The following is a 25,374-nucleotide window of genomic DNA, read 5'->3' on the forward strand; positions in this document are numbered from 1 at the left end:
GAATAATTTCTTTGTGCACAATAATATGTAATATGATTAGTTGATGTATGAACTAATGAAAGCATTTCATTATAAAAACATTTCAAAATGATTTTTTTTTCCTTTTTAGTGTTTGTGATAATTGGATATATTATTAATAGTTGAAGAAAGGGGTTGCAATTCCCTAAGTCAGGATATACATACAATGCTTCTTGGTCAGTGTTAGGAAAAGGAAAATAGAGGAGGAAGGAAAAGGCTGGACTCAGTCTCAACAGGCGAGGACTGTTTATTGAGACACAACAATGAGGGGCAGTGACCTTCCGGCAGGATCAGAGGTTGTGCTGAGAGGTGAGGCCTGAGGCTGAGATATTGGGTCAGGCCAGGAGTAGTACGTGACTCAATGGAGCAGGTTGTGACACCAGGGGGCAGGTGGCTTAAGGATTAATGACAGGACATGTTTTTTTTTTTTTTTCAAACTGGGGGAGGTGGGCACCTGTGGTTAGGTCTAGAATGTCTCATCCTGGGATGTTGAACCTCCAGAATGGAATGCTTTACCCAGAGGCAGATATTTCGTGATGTGCCTGAGGTTATGAGTGGAGGGTGAATCTTTCAGTCAGTGTCACACCTTCCTTTCTTCTCATCAAGTTACATAGTTAATGTTTTACATAGTGTGTATTGAATATAATGACATTTACTCCACCTTCCTCCAGAAGGGTACCCTTCCAGTTTGTCCACCCCCAAATGTGTTTTCACTTCCTCGTATTCATTTTGATAAACAGTACATTAGTTGTTCAGAGGAGTTACACCTTTAGATTCCTTCCTTAAGTATACTTTCCTTTAGTCAATTTGTGTGTAAATGCATTGAGCTTTGTATGTTATTACACGTAATTCTATTTTAGATCTAATTTCCACATATGAGAGAACACATGAATTTTAAAAGATTGATCCATATTTATTTTCTTTAGTTTGTTTTCAGATATTTTTACTTATTTCCTACTTGTCCTCCATCTAGGTAGACATACTGTGTTTCTTAAATTGCTTAGTGTTTTCACAGATCCTTTTGGGAAAAAAAAAGTATGTCATTATTGTAAGATCTGTCTTTGCACTGCTTTATTGAGATGTTTTGTTTTATGGAGATGCCCATGCTAAGGGGTCAAAACGAAGAACCTCTGTGTACTAGGTAAGTGCTACGCTGAAGTATGTTGCTGGTCCCATCTTGTTTTTACTTTTTTGAGAATTGAGATCAAAGCGAGAAATAGAATTTTCAGTATCATAATGAATTTGGTTTCTAAAATTGGCCCAGTGCAAAAACCAATAGCAATCTAGCACCAATTGAGTGTGTTTTAAAGAGGCAGTTAGCGTTTTGGTGCTTTTCTTGGAAGATAGCTTTTGTGCTGAGACTTGAAGTAATGAGAGGAATGGGAAGAATGTGAAATGCTTCTCTTTATTTGCTGTTTGGAGTCAGTAGCTGAAAAGTTAATTTTTTGAGGTTATCATATTGGTTTTTTTTTGAGATCGTATATAGTTTGAAGCATAACCTTGTTGCAGATGAAGTTTTGTTTACTTTTCCTTCCAAAGTAGGGACTCTTCACTTAGGGTCTTTGACTTCAATCGCAGAATAAGAATTTCTGGACAAGTCAAGGCGGTAAGAAAACTTGGCAGAGCTTTATTGAGTGAGTAAGCAAGCAGGCAAGGAGACAAAAAACAAACATACAAACAGGCAAGGAGAAAGGCAGGGGCAAACTCTAAAACAGAGTTTGTGATCTCAGTGGGAGAGAGACAGAATTGGTGCACTCCCTGGGAGATACACATAGACACAAGCCCTTAGCCCTTCGGAGTATGTATATGGAAAAGGCAGGAGGTCTGACTTTAAAGTCATGGAAAGTTAGGTGTTTTATCTTCTGCCCTTATCACTCCTGATGTTTTGCTTTTGAGTTCCTGGATGTTTGGAGTATTTTCCAGGTAAGAATACTTCCTGCCGTAAAACGGATGCTTAGCCTTGAAACAAGGAAGGCTTCCTTTTGTCTGCATTTTGGATAGAGGTTGCTTAGGCTTGGGGGGAACATTTCTCTCAGGAAGGAATGCATCCTATTGTCTCTCTGAAGCAAAGATAGTGCTTCTGTATTTTTAAGTTCCATGTTTCTGAGTTGCCTTCACCAGGCCTCATTTGCCTCAATTTATCATCATTTTGTCTCATTTTCCCTAAAAGATTTTGGTCCCTTAATCTTAAGGGAAGTAGATGAGTATCTCCTTTTTTTCCCATAAGCTTACTGTACATCATTTCTCCTAGTCTTTTCAGGCTCTAATTCTCCTGCCTCAGCCTCCTGAGGTCTGGGATTACAGGTTTATACCACTAGATGTAGATTCAAGGCCTTTTGCTTTGAACTGGGCTCCATGTTAACTTTATTGCATGAACCATATCCGTTGAAAGCATATACCCCAGCAACCCCAGAAGACCATGCAGAGACAGTCACCAGGGGAGTGGGAACAATAAAGCATCTGCGCCTATCCAGATTTATACTTGTAACACTGGGACTAAAGGTGGGAGGTACTCTGTGTGTACAGCTCTAGGTCTGGTTGGAGAGTGAGAATGCCACTAATCCCTGAGGAAGTGGCCTGAGCCCTAGGAGAGTTCTTTGCCAATGTCAGGGTCGAGTTCAAGTTTGGGTGAAGGGCCTTTGGCCTGTGCAGCTGGGGGCAGATATAAGCTTCTCCCCAAAGATGAAGTGGGAGGGGCTGAGGACCTGATATGGTGGGAATCCTAACATCCATTATGTCCGAAATGCTGTAGTTTTGATTTCCTAAAAGTGAAGCAACAATTTAGACAAGCCATGGAATTGTTAAGTACAGAATGATAGATTTTTACAGCTCTCTGTTGTCTTTTAATTTAATTTGACAGCCACATTTTAAAAGTGACTCATCACCTTTGTTGAATCTTGCGAAAGCATCCAATGTAATTTTTACCAAAAGGGTAACTCTCCTAGTTGGTTTGCATACTCTTTAATTGAAAAACATGTAATGATTATTAAAAGAGGAATTGACAGACAGTTTTAGGAAGCAGTTCAGTAGACTTTTGGATGCTAAGCATACTGCTAAATTTCAGGGAGTGGATTTGTGAAGTTTTAACAGTTAAAGTGCATTGGTTCTGTTGGCACTAGTGAGTCTGTAATGAAGGGATGATTTCGTGGGCAGTAGGGTAACAGTTATGTCAGGTTTGTTAGTCCTGCTGGAGGCTAATGTGGCTTGAGTAGCATTGCAAATGGACTTTCGTAATGCATTTTGTACTTTTCAAAAAGTCTATTTTCCCTGAATAACAGGCCTTTTGTCCAGTCTAATGATACATAACTATTGGTCATAATGCCTGGAGAAAATCACTTTGTTTACCTAAGAGCTCTGTGAATCTTTTTCCCCCAAGAAGAGGTCTCATTTACCAGCAGTGGTTTCCTTCTCTTCTGGGCATGTCAAACATTCTGTATATATCTTTATTTTAGTACTTCTTATGAAGTGTTAATGAATTTCTTTTGCCTTTCTTTTTTTCATTCTTAATATCTTTTTTACTTGCTACTAGTTTTTGAGCTCAGAGCCTTGTGCTTGCTTGTCGTTAGAACTATAATCTACCTGAAATTAATATTTATGCATTATATGAATTGGATGTCATTTTGTCCTTTTTATGGATATCTAAATGACAGTATTATTTATTGAAAAGATCTTGTCTGCAGACCAACTTTGTGAATAAGAAACATCCATTTCCTGCATGATGTACTTTAGGCCTTTTTGGTTTTTTGTGTGTTTTTCTTTTTGCCAGTCCTTGATACCACATACACAGAAAAAGCCAGAAGTGGTGCTGTGACTCAAGTGGGAGAATGCTAGCTTTGAGAAAGCCCAAGGACAGTGTCCAGGCCCTGAGTTCAAGCCCCACTCTGGCTATAAATAAAAATGAAAATAAAACAAATACTATCTTTGACCAAGCTGGCTGGTTAAATAATTTTCTTCCTCTAGAAAAAAAATGAATATAAAATTTATAAGAAAAAGTTGTTCTAATTTTAGAGCATGACATATTTGAATTCCATTTGCAGTTTTCCAGCTTGAAAAAAAATAGTTATAAGCTGTAATTATAATCAGCAAATGAATGGGATGTGAGACTGTGAGACTGATTTAAGTTAAAATGTGACCTTAATTTAATTAATGCAGAATGCTTTGGGTTCTTCTCAGAATGCACTGATATTGTGGTTCAAAATTTCTTCATAATCAGTGTAAACTAAGTATATACTCTGTAGTTAACTAAATGATTTTATAGGAAGCCATATGGAATAAAGTATCATTGTTTTTGTTTTTCCAGTGGTGTTTTGCTGAATTATTTTATTAGTTGTATGTACCCCTTCTTGAGTTGGAAATTTATACAGTGAGTTGAACAAAATTTTCCTATCCAAGCGCAACTTTTACACTGTTCTGTTGGTAGGAATCTAGTATTGTAACGTAAATAAGCCCAAATGTTGGCTTTTTTATTTGTAGGATAGCAACATCCTTTTTTTTTTTTCACGTCAGACCGGTAATGTGCCCACGTCGTAACAAGGCTTAATGGAGGCACATGTCATGCAGGCGTGTGATGACCCAATCATCATGCTTATGAACCGGAAAAGGATCAAGCAACATCTTTTTTTTTAAAAAATAAATGACCATTAACATAATTGTTTTTCCTTTTTTGTGATAATGAGGTTTGAACTCTGAACCTTGTGTTTGCTATGCAAGTATTCTAGTACATTGGCCACTCTCCGAGCCCAGCAACATCTTTTTTTTTTTTTTTTTGCCAGTCCTGGCTTGAACTCAGAGCCTAAGGACTGTCCTTGGGCTTTCTCAAGTCTAGAACTCTACCACTTGAGCCACAGCACCACTTCAGGCTTTTTCTGTGTATGTGGGCTCCGTGCATGCTAGGCAAGCACTCTACCACTAGGTGAAACTCCTGGTCCCCAGCAACATCTTGTAAAATGACTTATTCCCAGAGTCTATCTAGATGAAACGATTTCGAATATGCCCTAGGCATCTTTCTTTCAAATATAGAATGAAATAAATTCTTTTGTAATGTAAGAGTTCATTTATAGCATGAACATCTTGTGATCGCTCCCTCCCCAACCACCAATACATATTCTACTCCCTGAAGAGTAGAATTTTCCTGAATAATGAATGTTCTTAAATACAAGTATTGCTTTAGAAATCATACTTGGGTCTGACAATTATGCTTCTTAAGGACAAATGTCTTTTAATTTTGAGTTGTTTTTATGTCCTTGAATGTGTCAGGCTAACTATAAGGTGTAACTAATGTCATTGTTATGAAAGGATATAGTTGATAATTTATAAGAGGTGTATGAATGAAAATATATTAAAAATATATTGGGCTGTCATGATTGTTAAGGACCAAGTAGAACCGGAGGAATCCTTTTTTTCATATTTAGGCAAAGCTGACCTTGATTTTTATTTTTATTTTTTATTGTTATTATAAAGGTAATATACAGAGGGGTTACAGTTACGTAAGTCAGATGAGTACATTTCTGTTTTGGACAACGTCTGTAACTCTTTGCCAGTTTTCCCCTCCAATTCCTACCCACAAGTTCATTCCAACATAGTGTATATAGTAAGTACCACTTCTGCACTGAGGAATCTTTAGCAAAGATGGCTTAAAAAGAGAAAAATAAGCAAATCAGATGTACCAGTATATAGTTTAGGGTTTGAGGATCTCTTACATATTACAAGATGTTTTTCCTCTTGCTGCTTTTCAAGATGGTGATGATTGGCTGGGCCTGCGTAGCTCATGCCTATAAGGCTAGCCACTCAGGAAGCTGAGATTTGAAGGTTTGAGGTTTGAAGCCATCTAGGGCAGAAGAGATTCCATCTCCAAAATAACCAGAAAAAAAAGGTGGGCAGCTTGAATTTATGTATTGGTATCAGCAAAAAGAGAAATGTTCATTTTTATGTATTTGCATACACCGTTTAAATATGAATGACAAAAATTTTCAAATGCAGTTTTTTTTAAAACAAAGGAATTTCAATTCAACATGTCAATTTATGAGTACCCTGTACCTTCAATCTTATCATCTCTTCCATCATTCTCCCTCATCTGTCCCAACTTTACCCATGCCATCAGGTTGGTTAGTTCAAGTTCAAAGTACATTGAATATTACACACACACACACACACACACACACACACACACACAGAATACAGTCAGTGTGCTTTGAATGTTATGACTATTTTTGCCCATTCTTCCTCTTTGCATTCATCTGTTTCCCTGCCTTGAATCTCCTCTTCCCTCTTCCTCCCCCACCCCAAACACATACAAGGAAGAGAAGTTTGGAGACTTGAGTTTAATCACCAGTGGCCAAAGATTTCATCAGGCATAACTGTTTTACCTACATTCCTAAACAAGTGTTTGAGGGAGTTTTTGGATTGGTGACCCAGTCACCCAGAGGTTCTTGGACAGTGTTCCTGAGAAGACACTGAACTTTTTTTTTCATTTCATCAAAGTATTTTAAAATATATTTTTATTGTAATTAATAGAGGGGTTACATTATATTCGCCAGATAGAAGGTGCATTACTTCACAAACATTGCTACTCCTTCTCATGTTTTTGTCCCCATTTCCCTCCCCCCAAGACACTGAACTTCTGCAGTCACTTGGCCAACATTCCTGTTAATCTTTTCTTTTTTCTTTTTGGTTGGTGCTGGGCTTGAATTCAGGACATGGGTGCTTTTTTTGCTCAAGGCTAGCTGGCACTTTGAGCCGCAGAGCCACTTCTAGTTTTCTGGTGGTTAATTGGAGATGAGGCTCAGGGCCTTTCCTGCTCAGTGTGGCTTTTAACCATGGTCCTCAGATCTTAGCCTCTTCACTGTAGCTAGGATTACAGGCATGGAGCCACCAGTGTCTAGCTCTTAAATTATATATTTTTAATTATCTTTAAGTAGTAGTACAAAGGAATTACCATTCAAGAGATCAGTTTATAAGTATAGTAAATCTTGGTATTTGGTTGTTTTTTTTTCTTTTCTTTTCTTTTTTTTTCTTTTGTGGGTCATAGGGCTTGTATTCAACCTGGGCACTGTCCCTGAGCTCTTCAGCTTAAGGCTACGCCCCACTTCCTGTTTTCTAGAGGTTAATTGGAGATAAGAGTCTCAGGTCCTTTTGTGCCTGGGCTGGCTTTGAACCCTGATCCTCAGCCTCCTGAGTAGTTAGGATTACAGGCGTGAGCCACGGGCTGGTTGTTTGTTATAATAAACTGATAAACATAAGTAATATCTCCTTGATACCACATACATAGAAAAAGCCGAAAGTAGTGTTATGGCTCAAGAGCGCTAGCCTTGAGAAAAGTCCAAGGACAGTGCTTAGCCCTGAGTTCAAGCCCCAGGACTGGCCAAAAAAAAAAAAAAAAAAGAACAGAAAAAGAAATTGCTTGTATTTTTGACTATTTGTTTAAAGTAATTCTACCAAATCCTCCAAAGTTAGCAGCCTAAGCAGTTGAGGAAGTGTAAGATTTTCACTTGATTTTCGTCAATTTATTCAGTATATTAAATAAGACACAATATTCCCATAAATAACTTCTAATCTATTTGGAAAATATCCCAGGCTTCTTCTCTCTGCCCTGCAAAGTTGCTGCTGTCTAGTCATTATTACTATTTGTTTTTTCTTCTTAACATAAGTGACCTTCATAAGAATAGCTTAATCACCAGCTGTTTAGCCACCAATATTCTGTTTATTCTGGTTTTGCTATTTTTCTTAACAATAATAACTTCATTTCTTTCCTTGTTCTAAAATGATTATATTCAATAACTGTAGACTTACCGTGGCAAATGATTTAGGACCACAATGAAGAGAGGGGGGGATATATACATATGCCTCTGTGTGTGTGCATGTATGTGTGTGCGTGTGGGCATGCACACATGCATGTGCCTATGTGCAGCCCAATTATATATATCCTTTTTTTTGCCAGTCCTGGGCTTGAGCTCAGGATCTTGGACTTTCTCAAAGCTAGAGCTCTACCACTTGAGCCTCAGCACCACTTTCAGCTTTTTTCTAAGTATGTGGTACCGAGGAGTCGAACAAGAGTGCTAGGCAAGCACTCTACCACTAGGCCAATCTCCCGGCCCGATTTTCTGATATTTTTAAAGACTTGCTTTATGCCGTAAAATGTGCTCTATTTGGGGGAAACTTTCATGAGCTGTTGGGAAGAAGTTATACTGTACAGCTTTTGAGCGAAATATTCTGTAGATGTCTGTTAAGTACGTTTGATCTATAGTGTTAATTATTTCTGAAGTTTTGTTTTTTTGTGTTGAGTTCTGTTTGTGCTTTTAAGTCCATTAGTGTTTGTTTAATGAAATTGGGTGCACCTGCACTTGGTGTGTATGTGTTAACAATTGTTATCTTTCTTTGCTGGATTGTTTCCTTCATCTTGTCATTTTTTTTAGCTGCATTTTTTTTTTTTTTTGCCAGTCCTGGGCTTGAGCTCAGGGCCTGAGCACTGTCCTTGGACTTTCTCAAGGCTAGAGCTCTACCACTTGAGCCTCGGCTTTTTTCTATGTATGTGGTACCGAGGAATCCAACCCGGGTCTTCATGCATGCTAGGCAAGCACTTTAACCACTAGGCCAAACTCCCGGCCTCTTTAGCTGCCTTTTTTATATTAGGTAATTCACTACTCTATTCATCTCCTGCCACCTTTTGAGACTCTCTGTCTCTCATGCTTCCTTCCAACTTGAAGCTTTAGCATAAATCATTTTTCCTGGCACATCACTTCTCTATTAATTTATGTCTAATTATGCTACAGATATCAACTCACTCACTGTTTTCCCTGGCAATATACCCTAATTAAATGGAAAATCCCAGTCACAAACTTTCCTAGTATCTCTTATCTTTTTTTTCTCTTATCTCTTTCAAAGCTCTTGTTTTACCATTTTATTGTGTGGCTCTTTGATTAAACTCTGAATAATGCTTATTTCCCTACTGTTGTCTCTGAGTCTGTCATAGTGCCTGGCGTATCATTATCTCTCAAGACATATATTGAATGATCAGATAGCTTAATTATAGATTCTCTGGGGTAGGATTTATGGTATATATACTGTTTATCTTTTCTGAAAAGTATGAGTACAAATATTTTCTTTTGTCTAATCTTTATTTTAATGTTCTTTTCCCTGTGACTTTCCTTGACAGATCATTTCAGCAATTTCATAAAGTCTTAGTTAAGCATTTCAGGCATAAAATTTATCAATGCCCGTGGTCTTGAATCCACTTAATTCCCATAGGCTTTCTGCAACCAGCTTTGATCTCAGTTCCTTCCATCCTTAATCATCGGGAGGTTTTTTTTTTGTAATAGAAGACAGTAACTTAACCATGTTAAAGTTAATTCTCATATTTTCATACTGGTGTCTTCAAAAGCATGCTCTCCAAATATCTCTTGTTTCACTTTGGCCCCCTTTTTAAAAATCTAAACTCAAAGACCTTCAAAATCTTACAAAAGGCTTGGCCTTTAGTAGGATTGGCAGTGCTGGGTCAAAGACTATCAAATGATATTGTACTTCCTTTCTTGCAGAAGTATTGTAAAAGTCAAAGGTACGATACATGGTTGGTGATTTGAAATCATATTTCGAGTTTCTCTGGGTCCATAGCTATCATGAGTAAATTGTGTGTAATTCATGATGGCCAAGAACCTGTTTGATTTAATGATAGAAGCGAAGTTACAGTGGATGGATTGATAAATTATTCTCTACTATTGAGTGAATAAAGCAAAAAGAAGATTCTGTTAGTTATGGGTCAGGAGATCCCATCTAGGAAGAAATCTAAGTAGAAGTTCATTATCTTCTAACTGGCATTCAGTGTGGAGAAGTCTCCACAAGAGGATAATTAGGATGCTTTTCAGAAGTCTGTGCTTTCCACCAGAAATGATTTCCTTTCCGTATATGGATCTTGAGTTTTAAAATGCTTGCAAACCATTTGAGCTCTTTATAAAAGAAATTAGTCACGTACTTAATTTATTCTTGTGCAGTTTTTGGTGACAAAATGCTTCTCTCATTTGTATGTGTAAAACAATGCAAGGAACAAAAACAAAACTCATGATTCAACTGATTTTGTATTCTCTTTGAGAAGAAGAAAAGGCCTGTTGAGATGAAGATTATAATTTCAGCAACAAAGGAAATATTCAAGGAACAGGCAGCTCTTAAATTCAATGCTAATTTATGAAATAAATTATAAGCTTTACCTTTCTGTCACTTCTATTTACCTGATTCCTCACCAGTGCAGAGACAGGATTGTTCAATTCTAGGTGTATTTCGTAGTGTGAGACAAATCCACTTTAAAATGTAATTTACTTATTTGTTTACAAGGTTAATAGCAGATCTTCCCTTCCAAAGGTACCATAGAGGACAAGACTCCTTTCTTTCAGGGACACTCTGTTTACAGACACTCCTTCCTGCCACCTGCTGGTCGCCTCCCCATCTGCTCTGTTTTAGATATACAGCTTTTTTTCAATTTACCACTCTCTCCAAGACTCTCTGTACTGCCATGAAATGGTCTTCTCATGATCATGTTCTGCTTCTTTACATGAAACAGATTTCTCTGGGATATCTGAAATACTGCCTCCTCAGGCCATTCCCACTCACTTATCTAAAGAATCCTCCCCTGGCACCTGCATTACTTTTTAAGATCCTCCTCCTCCCTCCTTTGCATCCCCTCCATTCCCTTCCCTCTCCAACCCTCCTGTCAACTCTCAATGCCTCATTACTGATAGGTAGGCACTCTGCTACTTGAGCCACTCCACCAGCCCATTGAGATAGTGTTTTTTGAGATAGAATGTTGTTTTATGTCTGGATTGCTTATTGTTACTCCTATTTGTACTTCCCTGTGTCACTGGGATGACAGGTGCATGCCATTGTGCCTAGCCATCGTACTTCCGCTATAGCTGGAGATGACCCAACCATTGGTTGAAATGGAGATTTCACCTTCTGGCCTTTGAATTGCAATCCTCTAATTTTCCTCCCAAATACCTGGGATTACAGACTTGAAGCAGTTCAGGCCCTGCCCCTCTCCTACTTTCCCCTATTCTCCTCTCACCTTCTTTCTTCTCCTCCCCCACTTTCCTACAGTAGTAAGTTTTGAACTTTTAGGGCTTTTTAGATAGGCATTTTACTACTTGAACCATGCCTCCTGCCTTTGCTTTTCTTAACATTACTTGTCACTGTGTGAAATGATTCTGTTTATTGTCCACTTCTGCTTAGCTGCTTGGCCTGTGTTATTTACCACTGTATCCTGATTTGTTGGGGGGCATGTGACAAGTAGGAGAAATATAAGCATAAATGAATAACCATTGATGGTAGATCATCATTATCATTCAGTCACCACTGAGTTAAAATCAATCTTTTCACTTCTACCACTAATCTTAGTTCTTTCCCTTGAAATAAATCATGCCAGTCATCTCTCACTAAAGCCAAACACAGTTTTCTCCTGAGCTTTCCCACCCCAGGGTTCCCCCATTTTTTTGCCAGTCCCTGGGACTGGACTCAGGGCCTGAACACTGTCCTTGAGCTTTGCTCAAGGCTATATCACTTGAGCTAGAGCACCACTTCTGTGTAAGTGGCACTGAGGAATAGAACCTGGGTCTTTGGGCATGCTAGGCAAGCACTCTACCACTAGGCCATGCTCCTTGCCCCCGCCTGTGTTTTTAGGAGAGTGGCACTGTCCAGGTTATCTGTCCCTAGGTCATGTGAAAATGTACTTTCATTTTTGTAATATTTTAATGCTTATCTTTGTTAAAAATTGTCTTTTCTTCCATATAAGTGACCAAGACACTATGTATGATAGGATTTTCAGAATCACTATGAGTTCTTAAGAACTTGTTTTAGCCAGGTGCTGATGGCTCATGCCCATAATCCTAGCTACTCAGGAAGCTGAGATCTGAGGATCACAGTTCAAAGCCGATCCTTGCAGGAAAGTATTTGAGACTCTTCTCTCCAGTTAACCACCAGAAAACCAGAAGTGGTACTGTGACTTAAAGTCGTTCAACACCAGCCTTGAGCAAAAAGAGCTCACGGACAGCACCCAGGCCTTGAGTTCAAGCCCCATGTCCCAAACCAATCAGCAAACCAACCAACCAACGAAACAAACAAACAAACTTGTTTTATTGTGGTATATAATAATATAGAAATACATGGAACACATATATACATGGTAATGGGCCTATCTTATTTTTGATGACTTCAATGTTGACTTCTAAAATACAACTTTTTTTTTTTGGTGGGTCATGGGGCTTGAACTTGGCCTAGGTGCTGTCCCTGAGCTCTTCAGCTCAAGATTATCGGCCTACCCTTGAGCCAAGACCCATTTCCCGTTTTCTAGAGGTTAATTGGAGATAAAAGTCTCAGGTCCTTTTGTGCCTGGGCTGGCTTTGAACCTTGATCCTCAGATCTCAGCCTCCTGAGTAGCTAGGATTACAGGTATTAGCTACTGCGCCGGGCTTGATTTGTTTTTTAATTTCTGAGATTGTCTAGTTGATTTGTTTTCATTTTTTATATTTTTTGATACATATAAGATTTTCGGTTTATTTGCTGTTGCTTTGGTTCTTCCCATACATTTGTATTTTTCTTATTTTAAGTATCTTACAAATTTTTTTTTTTTTTTTTGCCAGTCCTGGGCTTGAGCTCAGGGCATGAGCACTGTCCTTGGATTTTCTCAAGGCCAGAGCTCTACCACTTGAGCCACAGCATCACTTCTGGCTTTTTTCTATACATGTGGTACCAAGGAATCGAACCCGGGTCTTTGTGCATGCTAGGCAAGCACTCTACCACTAAGCCAAACTCCCGGCCCCAGGGATTGGGTTTTTTATTACTTTAGTTTTGTAATTGTTTTATTTACTATTGCTAACCTTTCTAACACTACAAGTCTTTCTGCATATTTTCTGTTTCTGTTATTTCTATTGGTTCCTATTCGTGGGATCTAATCTTGTATATCTGGCCATCTTTGTACATGTATACCGTACCCCATAAGTGAAAAATCTGTTAACAATATCATGAGATTTAAATTGACAATGTCTTTGCATAAAAACTTTGCTTCTATTTTTCCTTTGCTTCACTCAGACAACTAGTCTGAATGTGGTACTGCTTAATTCAAGATACATTTAGAGTTTTTATCTGGGTCATTCAGTTGACATAAAGCCACAATTCAAGTCTATCCAAAGGCTGATTTATTGCTGGCTTCCCTTATCCTGGGAGTATAGCTCTTTGAGGTTTCTGTTTCAGTGAGTGGTGGCTTAAACTTTCTCCTTATGAAACACCCTGACTTTGATTTTTGTACTCCTAGTTCTGTAAAAGGTTTCAAGAGCAACCTGTTTTTCTTTTATTTATTTATTTTTCTGGATCTTCAGATACCTAAAGGGATAAAATAGTTTAGAGATGTTTGGATTACCTCTCTGGGTTCTATTCTTTCCCCTTGATTTTAGCCAAGGTAATTCTTCACAATCTTGTTAAATGTTTGGAGCTTTTATGCTATTTTTAAAAAGTATTTCCTTCAGCCATTTGTACTTATCCTCAAAGGGACATGCCATCCAAGTTATGTAATTTGTCATTGCCAAAAGCTAAAGTATTTTAGTTTTTTTCTTTTAAAGATTAATCAGTGTTATTCATATAAAATTGCAGCAAAATCCAATTTGACATCATTTTTTTTCTCTGTATGAATACTGGTAGTTAAAACACCATTTTTGACACTGATGTTATGAATTCACTCACATATTTTAATTCTGATTCTCCATTTACATTTCTCTGTTTTGATTGCCACAGAAACTAGGTGGGACCAAATGTTCTTTGTATGTACTTACATAAAGAACTTTTTGGGTTCTGGGTCTTAATGGGAATGGCTTTCATTCTTTTCTCATTTCCTTTGAAAAAAGCTATACAATTATTGGCAAAGAATCGAATATTTAAACCTTTTCTGGGTATTCTTCCAAACCAGCTTAGAGAATGAAAGGACATTTCATTCTCAGAAGTCCAGTGAGCATCATGTACCCATAGATCTTTATATGGCTAACTTGTTATTACAAGTAATCTTACCTTTTCAGAAAGGTGATTATTCCTCATTTGAGTAATCAATCTTTCTTCTTTATCAGTATCTGATAAAACTCGTATTTTTTTCTCTCCCAATAAGTATAACATGTCGTGAGGGCAAGGGCTTTGCATACCTGGTTTACCACTTGTCTTATGTCTCTTATTTACCCATTACATGAAACATGAGAGGCAATCAGATTGTATTGTTTAATGATCAAATAGAGTAGACATTTGTTTCTTCTTAAATTATAGCATTTTTCTCTAATTGGCACAGTAATTCTTTAAAAAATTATGGTTATGGGCCTGGGAGCATAGCCTAGTAGTAGAATGCTCGCCTAGCATGCACAGAGCCCTGGGTTTGATTCCTTGCTACCACATACTCAGAAAAAACCAGAAGTGGGCTTGAACTCAGGGTCTGGGCACTTTCCCTGGACATTTTTTGCTCAAGGCTAGCTCTCTGCCACAGCACGACATTTGGCTTCTTTGCTTTTCATTGGAAATGTGATTTATAATAGAACAGAAATTATAATCTATTCCTTACTGATATTTACAAATTAATTGATATTCATCCATTAAGCATATATTTAACTACCTTGCCAAATGTGATTATAATGCCTAAGTTCTTTTGGGTTTTCTGTATAAATACTCATATCTGCAAATTTTGCTTTGCATTTATCTTTCTAGTCCTCTACATTGTTTTCTTACCAAGATGCTTAGTAATAATGTTAATAAATATTAATAGTAAAACTCCTTTTTGTGTTCTTTTTTTAGGGGGGTAGTTCTGATGCTTGAACTCAGGGCCTAGGCACTGAGTGTCCTTGGGTTTTTTCAAGTCTAGTGCTCTATCACTTGAGCCATAGCACCACTTCCGGCTTTTCTATGTATATGGTACCAAGGAACGGTACCAGGTACCCTGGTCTTTATGCATGCTAGGCAAGCACTCCACCATTAGGCCATACTCCCAGCCCCAAGTCATCTTAATTTTTGGAGGGACTATGTGATATTTCACTTTTTATGTGCTGATATTGAGGCTTGAATTTAGGGCCTGACATTCTTCCTGAGTTGTTTTGCTCATGGCTAGCATTCTTCTTGAGCCAAAGCTGTTCTTTTAAGCTTTTTGGTAGCTAATTGGAAATAAGAGTCTCACAAGTTTTCCTGCTGAGGCTGGCTTCAAACTTTAATCCACACACCTCAGCGCCTACTAAATAGCTAGGATTACAAGCTTAAGTCACCAGTGCCCTGCTGATAATTCACTTTCAGGAATGTTGTTGGGCTGGGAATGTGGCTTAGTGGTGGATTGCTTCCTAGCATGCATGAAGCTCTCTCTGGGTTTGATTCCTCGGTTGAGTACAATATTTGACTTTATGTTTTCAGTTTGAGGAAAATAGACATGGTACTGCTTCCAAAGATTTTCAGAGACCAATTCTTCGTCCTTGGTCTACTTCACTGTGTGGTTATTTTATTCATTCCATATATCATGAGGTCCATTATATTTTAGATAGTTACCTCTTATTCTTTCTTTTCTCTTTTTAGGGTATGAAACATGGACTTAAAAGACAGTACTAGGGCCAGAGCGTAGCCTAGAGTTAGAATGCTCATCTAGCATGCATGAAGCCCTGGATTGGATTCCTACATATACAGGAAAAAGTCAGATATGGTGCTGTTGCTCAAGTGGCAGAGCACTAAGCCTCCAGCAAAAAGTATCCAAGGACAGTGCCTGGCCCCTGATTTCAAGCTACAGGACTGGCTAAATAAATAAATAACCGTATGAAAAGTAGGCTAGGTTATTAGAGTATTGGAGTAAAAAACTAATGCCCTTTTGTTGTGTTTGTTTTTTCAGGGATTCATTCCTGCATCACTATTAGAAGAGATAATGTAAAAGTGCCAATGGACTCCTGAGAATTTCTTTCTTCAGACATTTTTGGTTCTACTTACTTAGCTCTTTGAAGTTCTTTCTTTGAGGCCATGTTCTGTGGCTTACATCAAAAGAGGAGTTTGTCTTCATGAAGATTCCTAACATTGGTAATGTGATGAATAAATTTGAGATCCTTGGGGTTGTAGGTGAAGGTAAGTTAGAATTTTAATATCATTTGAATATTTGAGTAATACAGTTATGCTTATCACCAAAAATGTATTCACATTCTGTTAATTCAACTTACATCAATGTATCTGAGAGTACAGTATTAAAAAATAAAATTAGACTATTTGGGTCTTAGAATGCCAATTGAAAATTAATAACATTTTAAGATTCTTTGAAGTTTGATAAATCAAGAATTTAAGACTGTCTTCATTTCTTTATTTTCATTTGTAATCATGCTTTCCTTAGTCCGTATATTTTGTTAATTTTTTTGTGGGGGGGAATGGGTCATGGGGCTTGAACTTGGTCTGGACTCTCTGTCCCTGAGCTCTTCAGCTCAAGGTTACCGCCCTACCCTCCAACCAAGCCCCACTTCCTGTTTTCTAGTGATTAATTAATTGGAGATAAAGAGTCTCATAACTTTGTGCTAGCTTTGAACTGGGATCCTCAGATCTCAACCTCTTGAGTAGCCAGGATTACAGGCATGAGCCACTGCGCCATAGCTTTTGTTTTCTTTGAGAATGACAAAAGAGTCTGTATATTTTCAGCTGCTCAGGTTGGAGATTATATATATATATATATCTATGTCTGTCTGTCTGTCTGTCTTTCTTTCTTTCTTTCTTTCTTTCTTTCTTTCTTTCTTTCTTTCTTTCTTTCTTTTTCTTCCTCTCTCTTCTTTCTTCCTCTCTCTCTCTCTCTCTCCCTCTCCCTCTCCTTCTCCCTCTCCCTTCCTCCCTCCCTCTCCCTCCCTCTCCCTCCCTCCCTCCCCTTCCTTCCCTCCCTCCCTCCCTCCCTCCCTCCCTCCCTCCCTCCCTCCTTCCTTCCTTCCTTCCTTCCTTCCTTCCTTCCTTCCTCTCTTTCTCTCTTTCTCTCTTTCTCTCTTTCTCTCTTTCTTTCTTTCTTTCTTTCTTTCTTTCTTTCTTTCTTTCTTTCTTTCTTTCTCTTTCTCTCTTTCTCTCTTTCTCTCTTTCTTTCTTTCTCTTTCTTTCTCTCTCTCCCCCTCCCTTCCCCCTTTCCTTCCTTCCTTCCTTCCTTCCTTCCTTCCTTCCTTCCCTCCTTCCTTCCTTCCTTTCTTTCTTTCTTACTTTCTCTTTCTCTCTCTTTCCTTCCGTCCATCCTTCCTTTCTTTCTGTCTCTCTCTCTCTCTCTCTTTCTTTGTCTCTCCCTCTCTCCGTCCCCCTTTCTTTCCTTCCTTCCTTCCTTTCTTTCTTTCTCTCTTTTTCTTTCTCTCTTTCTTTCTTTCTTTCTTTCTTTCTTTCTTTCTTTCTTTCTTTCTCTCTCTTTCTCTCTCTCCTTCCTTCCTCCCTCCCTCCCTCCCTCCCTCCTCCTCCTCCTCCTCCTCCTCCTCCTCCTCCTCCTCCTCCTCCTCCTCCTCCTCCTTCTTCTTCTTCTTCTTCTTCTTCTTCTTCTTCTTCTTCTTCTCTCTCTCTCTCTCTCTCTCTCTCTCTCTCTCTCTCTCTCTCTCTCTCTCTCTCTCTTTCTTTCTTTCTTTTTGTATGCCAGTCCTGGGGCTTGAACATAGGGCCTGAGCACTGTCCTTGAGCTTTCTCAAGGCTCTAGCCACTTGAGCCACACCACTTCTGGCTTTTCTGTATATGTAGTGCTGAGAACTTGAACCCAGGGCTTCATGCATGCTAGGCAAGCACTCTACCACTAGACCAAATTCCTGGCCCAGTTTGGTTTAAAGCAAAAATTTTTCAAATTTTGAATTTAAAAAGCTGTAGAAATTTACATGACCAGTGAAGTACTTCAGGATTTTAATATTAACTTAGCAAATGTTTTTCAAATAGAAATAATTAAATTAGAGTTTAATCATTAGATACTTGTTTTAAGGTCTGAAGTTATAACCATATAAAAAATATAAAACAATATAAAACTAATTGTTCCTTCTTCCTTCACCAGCCAACTTTTTCCATTTCACTTATGTTAAATGTATAAATAAAATTAATTTCCTGTCTTTTATCTACTGTTTGTTTTATAACAGTTGCCTTTATATATATGCATATATACACATATGTATACATATATATGTATTTATTTTCTTTGTACTAAGATTTGAACACTGGACGGTGTACTCTCTAAGCAGGTGATCTACCTCTTTAGTTATACCTCCAGCTCTCCCCTTTAAAATTTTAGTTTCCACACGTATTGCAAAGATAGACTTAGGTAACAAAGCTTCTAGGACTAGAGAAGCATTAGGAATGGAGAAGGATAGCATACAGAACATAACAAGATTGGATTGTTCTAACTTCTGAGTCTAAATGATTCAGTATAATCTTATTTTCTTAGTACATACAATGGTGATAATATTCTCAGATATTGACTTAAATGAACTAAAATATAATATGTTCGTTTAAGCAATAACTAGAACCATGTTTTCTATATTTTTCCTTTGTAAGCCACTTAAGATTTTTTTTTTGGTCAGTTGTGAGGATTGAACACAGGGCACGTGTGCTGTTCTTGAGTTCTTTTGCTCAAGGTGAGGGCACAATCACTTTGAGCCACAGTACCACTTCTGGTTTTCTGGTGATTAATTGGAGATAAAAGTCCCAAGGACTTTACTGCATGGGCTGTCTTTGAACAATGATACTCAGATCTAAGCCTCCTGAATAGCTATGATTACAGGCATGAGCCACCAGCTCCCAGCTATATTTTTTGGCTAAGAAATACATTTATATGAAGTATATAAGAATATGTCAGCTCAATGCTCTAGTCCTAGGTACACAGGAGGCTGAAATCTGAGGACTGCAGTCCAGGCAGAAAAGTCCTCATGAGACTCATCTTCAGTTAACTACTGAAAAACCAGAAGTGGTGCTGTGGCTCAAAGTTGTGTAGTGCTAGCCTTGAGCATGAGCTCAGGGAGAGCTACCAGGCGATAAGTTCAAGTCCACAGAGGACAAAAAGAAATAGAATTTGTCAACAAACTCTCTGCTACTGTTGCATAGACAGTACATTTTCATCTTACAGAAAATACTAACAACAAACTGGGTGTGGTGGCTCACGCCTGTAATCCTAGCTACTCAGGAGGCTGAGATTTGAGGATCAAGGTTCAAAGTCAGGTGGAACACTGAAGAACTGGAGACTGTTATCTCCAGTTAATCACTAGAACCCCGGAAAGTTGGGCTGTGGCTCCTGGGGTAGAGCCATACATAGCATTGAGCTGAAGAGCTCAGGGACAGCACCCTGGCCCAGAGTTCAAGCCCTCTGACTGACGGACAAAAGAAAGAAAATACTAACACAGGCAATTGTGTAGCAATTAGATGATGATTGCCTAGTGATTGTGGAATTAATTTGGATGATTCTCATTGCTGATTTCATCTTAACTATGGTAATAGGATTCATCTATTTTCATAAAAGTGAGGGAGATTTTTAGTTCCCCTGTACTCAGTTGAAGACATGTTTCACATTCTCATAGTTGGATGCAGGTGTTGCCTGTCTATTAAGGCTTTGGAATTAGATATTACGTTATGTTTTGATTTCTTGAGTTCAAGTTTTCCTATCACATCTTTAACCACAAGGGGTTATCTCTGTGTTCTGCCTCTAAAATAGTCAGTTCGTTGCCAACAAATAAAGTAACTCAAAAGATAGAAATGGATATTGTCAAGGTACAGCAAAAAAAAAAAATAGTGTGTTCTTGGTCTATGCCTTTAAACTCAATCTTCATAACAAAAAGAAACTGTTCATCCTAAACACTCATTTGAATGTTTTAGACCAGTACATATATGTTTTGGGGATGCTTGGTGGAATGGGACCCAGGGACTTATATGCTACGCAAGAGCTCTAGCCACTGATCTATACTTCCAACCCCAACCTTTGTATTTTTCTAGTTAGGAAAGGTATTCCAGTATACTAGATGAGGATTAAGTCAAATCCTAGGACAAATAGTATAGTTGGATTGTCTCTGTGCTTGAGCTTACTGTTGGGATGTTACTCCCCTTTAAGTTTTAAGTTCCATAGAACTCTTTTGAGTTACTTTTTATTTACTCACAAAATCTTGTTGATAAAACATATTAAGCATAAATTTTAAAATGCCTTGTGAAGTTTCCTTTAAAAAAAGAGACATTTAAGGCAACATAGGAAGAAATGACTTGTCTATATTTCTTATTTATAAAAAAGGTTATCCAGCTGGGAGTTTGGCCTAGTGGTAGAGTGCTTGCCTAGCATGCATGAAGACCCGAGTTCATTCCTCGGTACCACATACATAGAAAAATCTGAAAGTGTCTCAAGTGGCAGAGTGCTAGCCTTGAGAAATGCCCAAGGTCAATGCTCAGGCCCTGAGTTCAAGCCCCACAACTAGGGAAAAAAAGTGATCCATACTATATTTGTAACTAATTATTACATTATCTTCTACGAATATTATCATTTTAAGTGTCATTATTTTAACATACATTCATAAGCAATGTAATTATAACAGAAGTTTTGTTTCTCTAAGAACTGTGGTTTTCATACATATTCCTGATTATTTACTTCTATTTTACTTATAGGAGCCTATGGAGTTGTACTTAAATGCAGACACAAGGTAAGTACATGTTTTTTTAACAAAGAAAATATCGGTATATATTTGTTATTTTACAATGAATGCACTGTTTGTTTATATTGATGCCTCTCAGTAAAGTAGAATTGATAGGCGAAACTATGTTAGTCAGTAGCTGTCTTTTCAGCCAACTTACATATAGGTCAAAAGCTACCTTATTGGAAGAGAAAAAAGATAATCAAATGGGAATAAGGAAGTAAGGTAATGGCATTTATTTTATGGTCTAGTACTTGGGAATGAGAAGTTTTGTTCAGTATTTTTTCATGTAGACTCAGTAACTTAAATGATTTTAAATCTGTATTTTGAAAGGGTAGTAAGATGTTTGATTGTGAACTGGTACTTAAGATAATAGTGTATAGTTATGACTATTGGCTATAGCTGATCACCATTGAACAGCCTAAAATGAATTTTATTATAGATTATCTGACTATAGTTATAATCACAAATTATTCAGGGAAGTTATTTAAAGTTTCCATAGCTGTTGCTCAATTGTGAGCATGTTTTACTCACAGACTAACTTAGAAGACAGGATATGTTTAAGCTGCATTAGTTTCAAACAGGTTAACTTTTTTAATTGTGATATATCTAGTCTGACTAATACTATTTGACCTCATTTTATTTTGTTTTAAGATTTATTTGATTGTTATACTGACAATTCATGTCTTAAGAGGAAATTAGCAACTTAATTAAAAACATTTACAATCTTAAATTTATCATCTGCCAATAATATATGTATATATGACATAGTTTTCATGTTTGCTTTTTCTTATGAATGCTACTTGCCTTTGGATTTAAGAATTCATGATAGTTAATGTGTTTTGCTGTTTTAGATAACTTCAGTGTAGTGACTTCACTTTCTTGTTGGTGGTACTGAGGTTTGAGATCAGGGCCTTGTGTTTGTTAGGCAGGTACTCTATGCACTGGTTATTTTGAGATAGAGTCTTGCTTTTTCCCTGGGTATACACATGTGGACCACAATCTAACTATTTTATTCTTCTTGCCATAGGTAGGACTAGCAGGTATGCGCCACTGTGCCCAACTTCTAGCATCACGATGACATCTTCTTCACTTTTTTGCCCAAGCTGATTTGGAACCGAAATTCTCCTGTGTAGCTTGGATGACAGACATCCATCACTGCACTCATCTATTAGTTTAGAAGGGGGTCTTGAAAACTTTTTGCCTGGGTAATTTCAACTGTTGTCCTCCTAATCTTAGCTTCTCTAGTAGCTGTGCAGTGACTTTTCTTGAAATTGAATATTTTATTATTATTATTTTTTGCCGGTCCTGGGCTTAAGCTCAGGGCCTGAGCACTGTCCTTGGATTTTTCTCAAGGCTAGAGCTCCACTACTTGAGCCTCAGCACCACTTCTGGCTTTTTCTAAGTATGTGGTACTAAGGAATTGAACCCGGGTCTTCGTGCATGCTAGGCAAGCACTCTACCACTAGGCCAAACTCCCAGCCCCTATTTGAATTATTTTACATTAATATGTTATCTTAAGATCTCTTTGCCAGTAAGCCTTCAAAAGTTGCTTGAATACTATTTGTTCTAGATTAAAGATGACTAAGATTTTTAAATAATGACTATAATTAAAATGGCTTTAGTACTACCTTACATACCTCATTGGAAAGTACTATTACTGGGCCAGGAACTTGGCCTAGTGTAGAGTGCTATCTCAAACTCTTGGCCCCGGAAACTTTTTTTTTTTTTTTGCCTTTTCTTTTTTGGTACTGGTGATCGAATCCAGGACATTTCACTTGCTAGGCAAGCACTTTGCCACTGAACTACATCCCAGCCCTCGGAAACTTCTTAATATTGACTTTTCTAAACATATGTATTTTTGAGATACACATATATATATGTTTACACATACATACACACATATATAATATATGATTTATATAATGCAAATATTCTTTTTTTTCTCCTTGTCATCATTCCTTGACCTGTGAAACTGTTTTCTCTACTTTTTGACCTCATTTAAGTTCTACTTTCTTTTTTTTTTTTGCCAGTCCTGGGCTTGACCTCAGGGCCTGAGCACTGTCCTTGGGTTTTCTCAAGGCTAGAGCTCTACCACTTGAGCCTCAGCACCACTCTGGCTTTTTTCTATGTATGTAGTACTGAGGAATCAAATCCAGGTCTTCATGCATGCTAGGCAAACACTCTACCACTAGGCCAAACCCCCGGCCCCTTAAGGTCTACTTTCTTTGTTAAACTAAAACTTATTAGTTGAATATGTTGTTTTTATCTTTCCATTTACTTGTTCATGAAGATATAATTGTTTATTGATTTCTGTGGGTCTCATAATGCACCCTGTTAGTGCCTGCAAGATGGACCTGAAGGAAAGTGGAAAATGGCTGTTTGTGTCCTTGGGAAACCAGTTCTGGTTTCTAATATCTATATATAGGGTACTTAGAGTTACAAGAATGAATAAACCATGGCTTTCTTGCCCTTATTTGGCTTAAAGTCCATCTAAGGAGATAGAAGAATAGATATGGATACTTAAAAAAATAAACAGACAGACAAAATAACCTATGGTGCCAGGAGCATGGCCTAGTGGTAGAGTGCTTGCCTAGCAGGCACAAAGTCCTAGGTTCAAATACTTGGTACCAAATACACAGAAAAAGCCAGAAGTGGCGGTATGGCTTGAGTGGTAGAGCGGTAGCCTTCAGAAAGCTCAAAGATTGTGCCCAGCCCCCTGAGTACAAGCCCCAGAACTGGCAAGAAACAAACAAGCAAAAAAACAAAACTATGAAGTTGCTGCAAATGAACTTGCATCTCAAAATTTCTTTTTTTTTTTTTTTTTTACTTTTTACTGCCTTTCACTAAATGAGAGTCTTATATATCGCGTTCTGTTTTGTTGCTTTTTCCTTTCATGAATCTTAAAAGATACCACATGATGTGAAATTTAAAGCACAGATGAGTGCCTAAATCAAAATATTATAAAACTCTTTTTAGAATCTGCAGCTGTTTAGTCATTAGACTGGTTATAATATATCCTTTTCTCAGCTAAAGTCAGGACTTCAAATCTATGTCCTATTGGACAAAAATAGAAAGTTTGATGTTCTGGTAAGATTTATACTATAAAATTAAATAAACAAATCACTAATAGAATTCATATTATATTTAAAAATTACAGCCTATCGTATATATCAGTTACATATGTGTGTGTGTGTGTGTGTATTTTTTGCCAGTCCTGGAGCTTGACCTCAGGACCTAAGCCTAGAGCTCTACCATTTGAGCCACAGCACCATTTCCAGCTTTTTCTGTGTATGTGGTACTGAGGAATTGAATCCGCGTCTTCTTGCATGCTAGGCAAGCACTTTACCACTAGGCCAAACTCCCGGCCTCAATTATGTTTAAGATAACCATGCTAATATATTTTGAGTGCCCTTAGTATTTTAGTGAAGTATTTATAAGAGTGTATGTCTGTATGATTACTTAGGCAGAGGTCTGTTTGGTTACTTAAGCATAGATTGGATATCTTTTTGAAAGGCAAGTATGGCTGTATATAAGATTGAATAGTTACTTGCTTATTGAGTATATAAATGAGTATGGAGTCATTGTTTTAATCTGTATTGTTAAGAGTTTAGAAATCGAATTTTTAAATGTATATTCTGTGTCATTTTTGAACAAGATATGAGGTATTCTGATGAAAAAGTATAACATAGCTTGTAATCTTTAAAAGCTTTGTTATATGTACACATTGACATATCTGAAAACTTGGTAATTATTAATAAGCTTCTATTTATGACTCCATATGACTACTCGAATTTGGAAGATATTCTAGTTTGGAGTGTTACTTTACAGATGTACATTGTTGATTTTTTTTTATTTGCATGTATAGTTTTTTTTGTCAGTATGGCACTGGAACTCTGGGCCTGAGGCTGTTCCTGAGCTCTTCAGCTCAAGGCTACCACCTTACCGCTTGAGCTATAGCACCACTTCTGGTGTTCTAGTGGTTAACTGGAGATAAGAGTCTTATGGACTTTTCTGCCCATGCTGATTTTGAACCTCAATCCTCAGATCTCAGCCTTCGAAGTAGCTAGGATTATAGGTGTAAGCCACTGGTACCAGGCTTGCATGTGTATTTTGAAGTGCACATGAAAGGATTGGAATGATTTATAGAAAAATTTATGAGCAGAAGCTCAGCTTTACCCAAAAAGGTAACGCTTACACTGTAGGGAAAATTAAATGAGGTCAAATGGGGAGATTTAGAGCTACAGAGGCAATTCAGTGGTCTAGCAAGCACAACTTTAAAAAAAGGAAGAAGGGCTTCAGTAAGAACTTGAGGAAAGAGACGTTTGTACAGAGAGGTTCTAGGGTCTGCTCACGGAGTGTAGAATAGAAAAGTGCTGATCACGTGGTTGCTTTCCTGTGGCTGAGGTTGACTTGTGAGAATTTTGGTTTTGAAGCTGTTGGTGACATGCTATTAAGGTAGCTAATTGTACAAACCCATAATCAACCCAGATTGGCTGGAAATAAATGCATTCTGTAATGTTAAAAAATGGTATCACTAACTTAAGCTAGAGAACTGAAAATATAGCACATAGAATAACAGAAACTTAATTCCTACAGAAATATTCATAATGATCCAAGGATTTGCATGTGATAAAATAGATAAATATTGGCATTGTTTATCTAACTAGAAAACTTACAAAGGGCATATAAAGACTTGTGGGAAAAATAATAAGATTAACTTTTATAATAAAGAATAAAA

At 37.6% G+C, this 25,374-nt stretch overlaps 1 protein-coding gene and 1 non-coding gene across 5 annotated transcripts in view; one reads left to right on the forward strand and one right to left on the reverse strand.

The window, feature by feature from the left end:
• The window catches only part of Cdkl5 (cyclin dependent kinase like 5), a 169,987-nt gene that overhangs the window by 38,383 nt on the left and 106,230 nt on the right, over positions 1-25,374 (forward strand). For all 4 annotated transcript variants that reach the window (XM_090326930.1, XM_090326931.1, XM_090326933.1 and 1 more), the window contains exons 2-3: positions 15,887-16,113; positions 20,608-20,642. In XM_090326930.1, coding sequence (XP_090183056.1) covers positions 16,050-16,113; positions 20,608-20,642 — 99 coding nt within the window. In that variant the 5' untranslated portion in view covers positions 15,887-16,049. The remainder of the gene's footprint in view (positions 1-15,886; positions 16,114-20,607; positions 20,643-25,374) is intronic.
• On the reverse strand, positions 4,519-4,622 carry LOC150040430 (small nucleolar RNA U13). Its single transcript, XR_016533965.1, has one exon. It is a non-coding gene; the product is annotated as a small nucleolar RNA U13 (small nucleolar RNA).

This window comes from Megascapheus bottae, chromosome X (assembly GCF_031878675.1).
Source record: "Megascapheus bottae isolate mThoBot1 chromosome X, mThoBot2.hap1, whole genome shotgun sequence".
In the NCBI taxonomy this organism is placed as follows: Eukaryota; Metazoa; Chordata; class Mammalia; order Rodentia; family Geomyidae; genus Megascapheus; species Megascapheus bottae.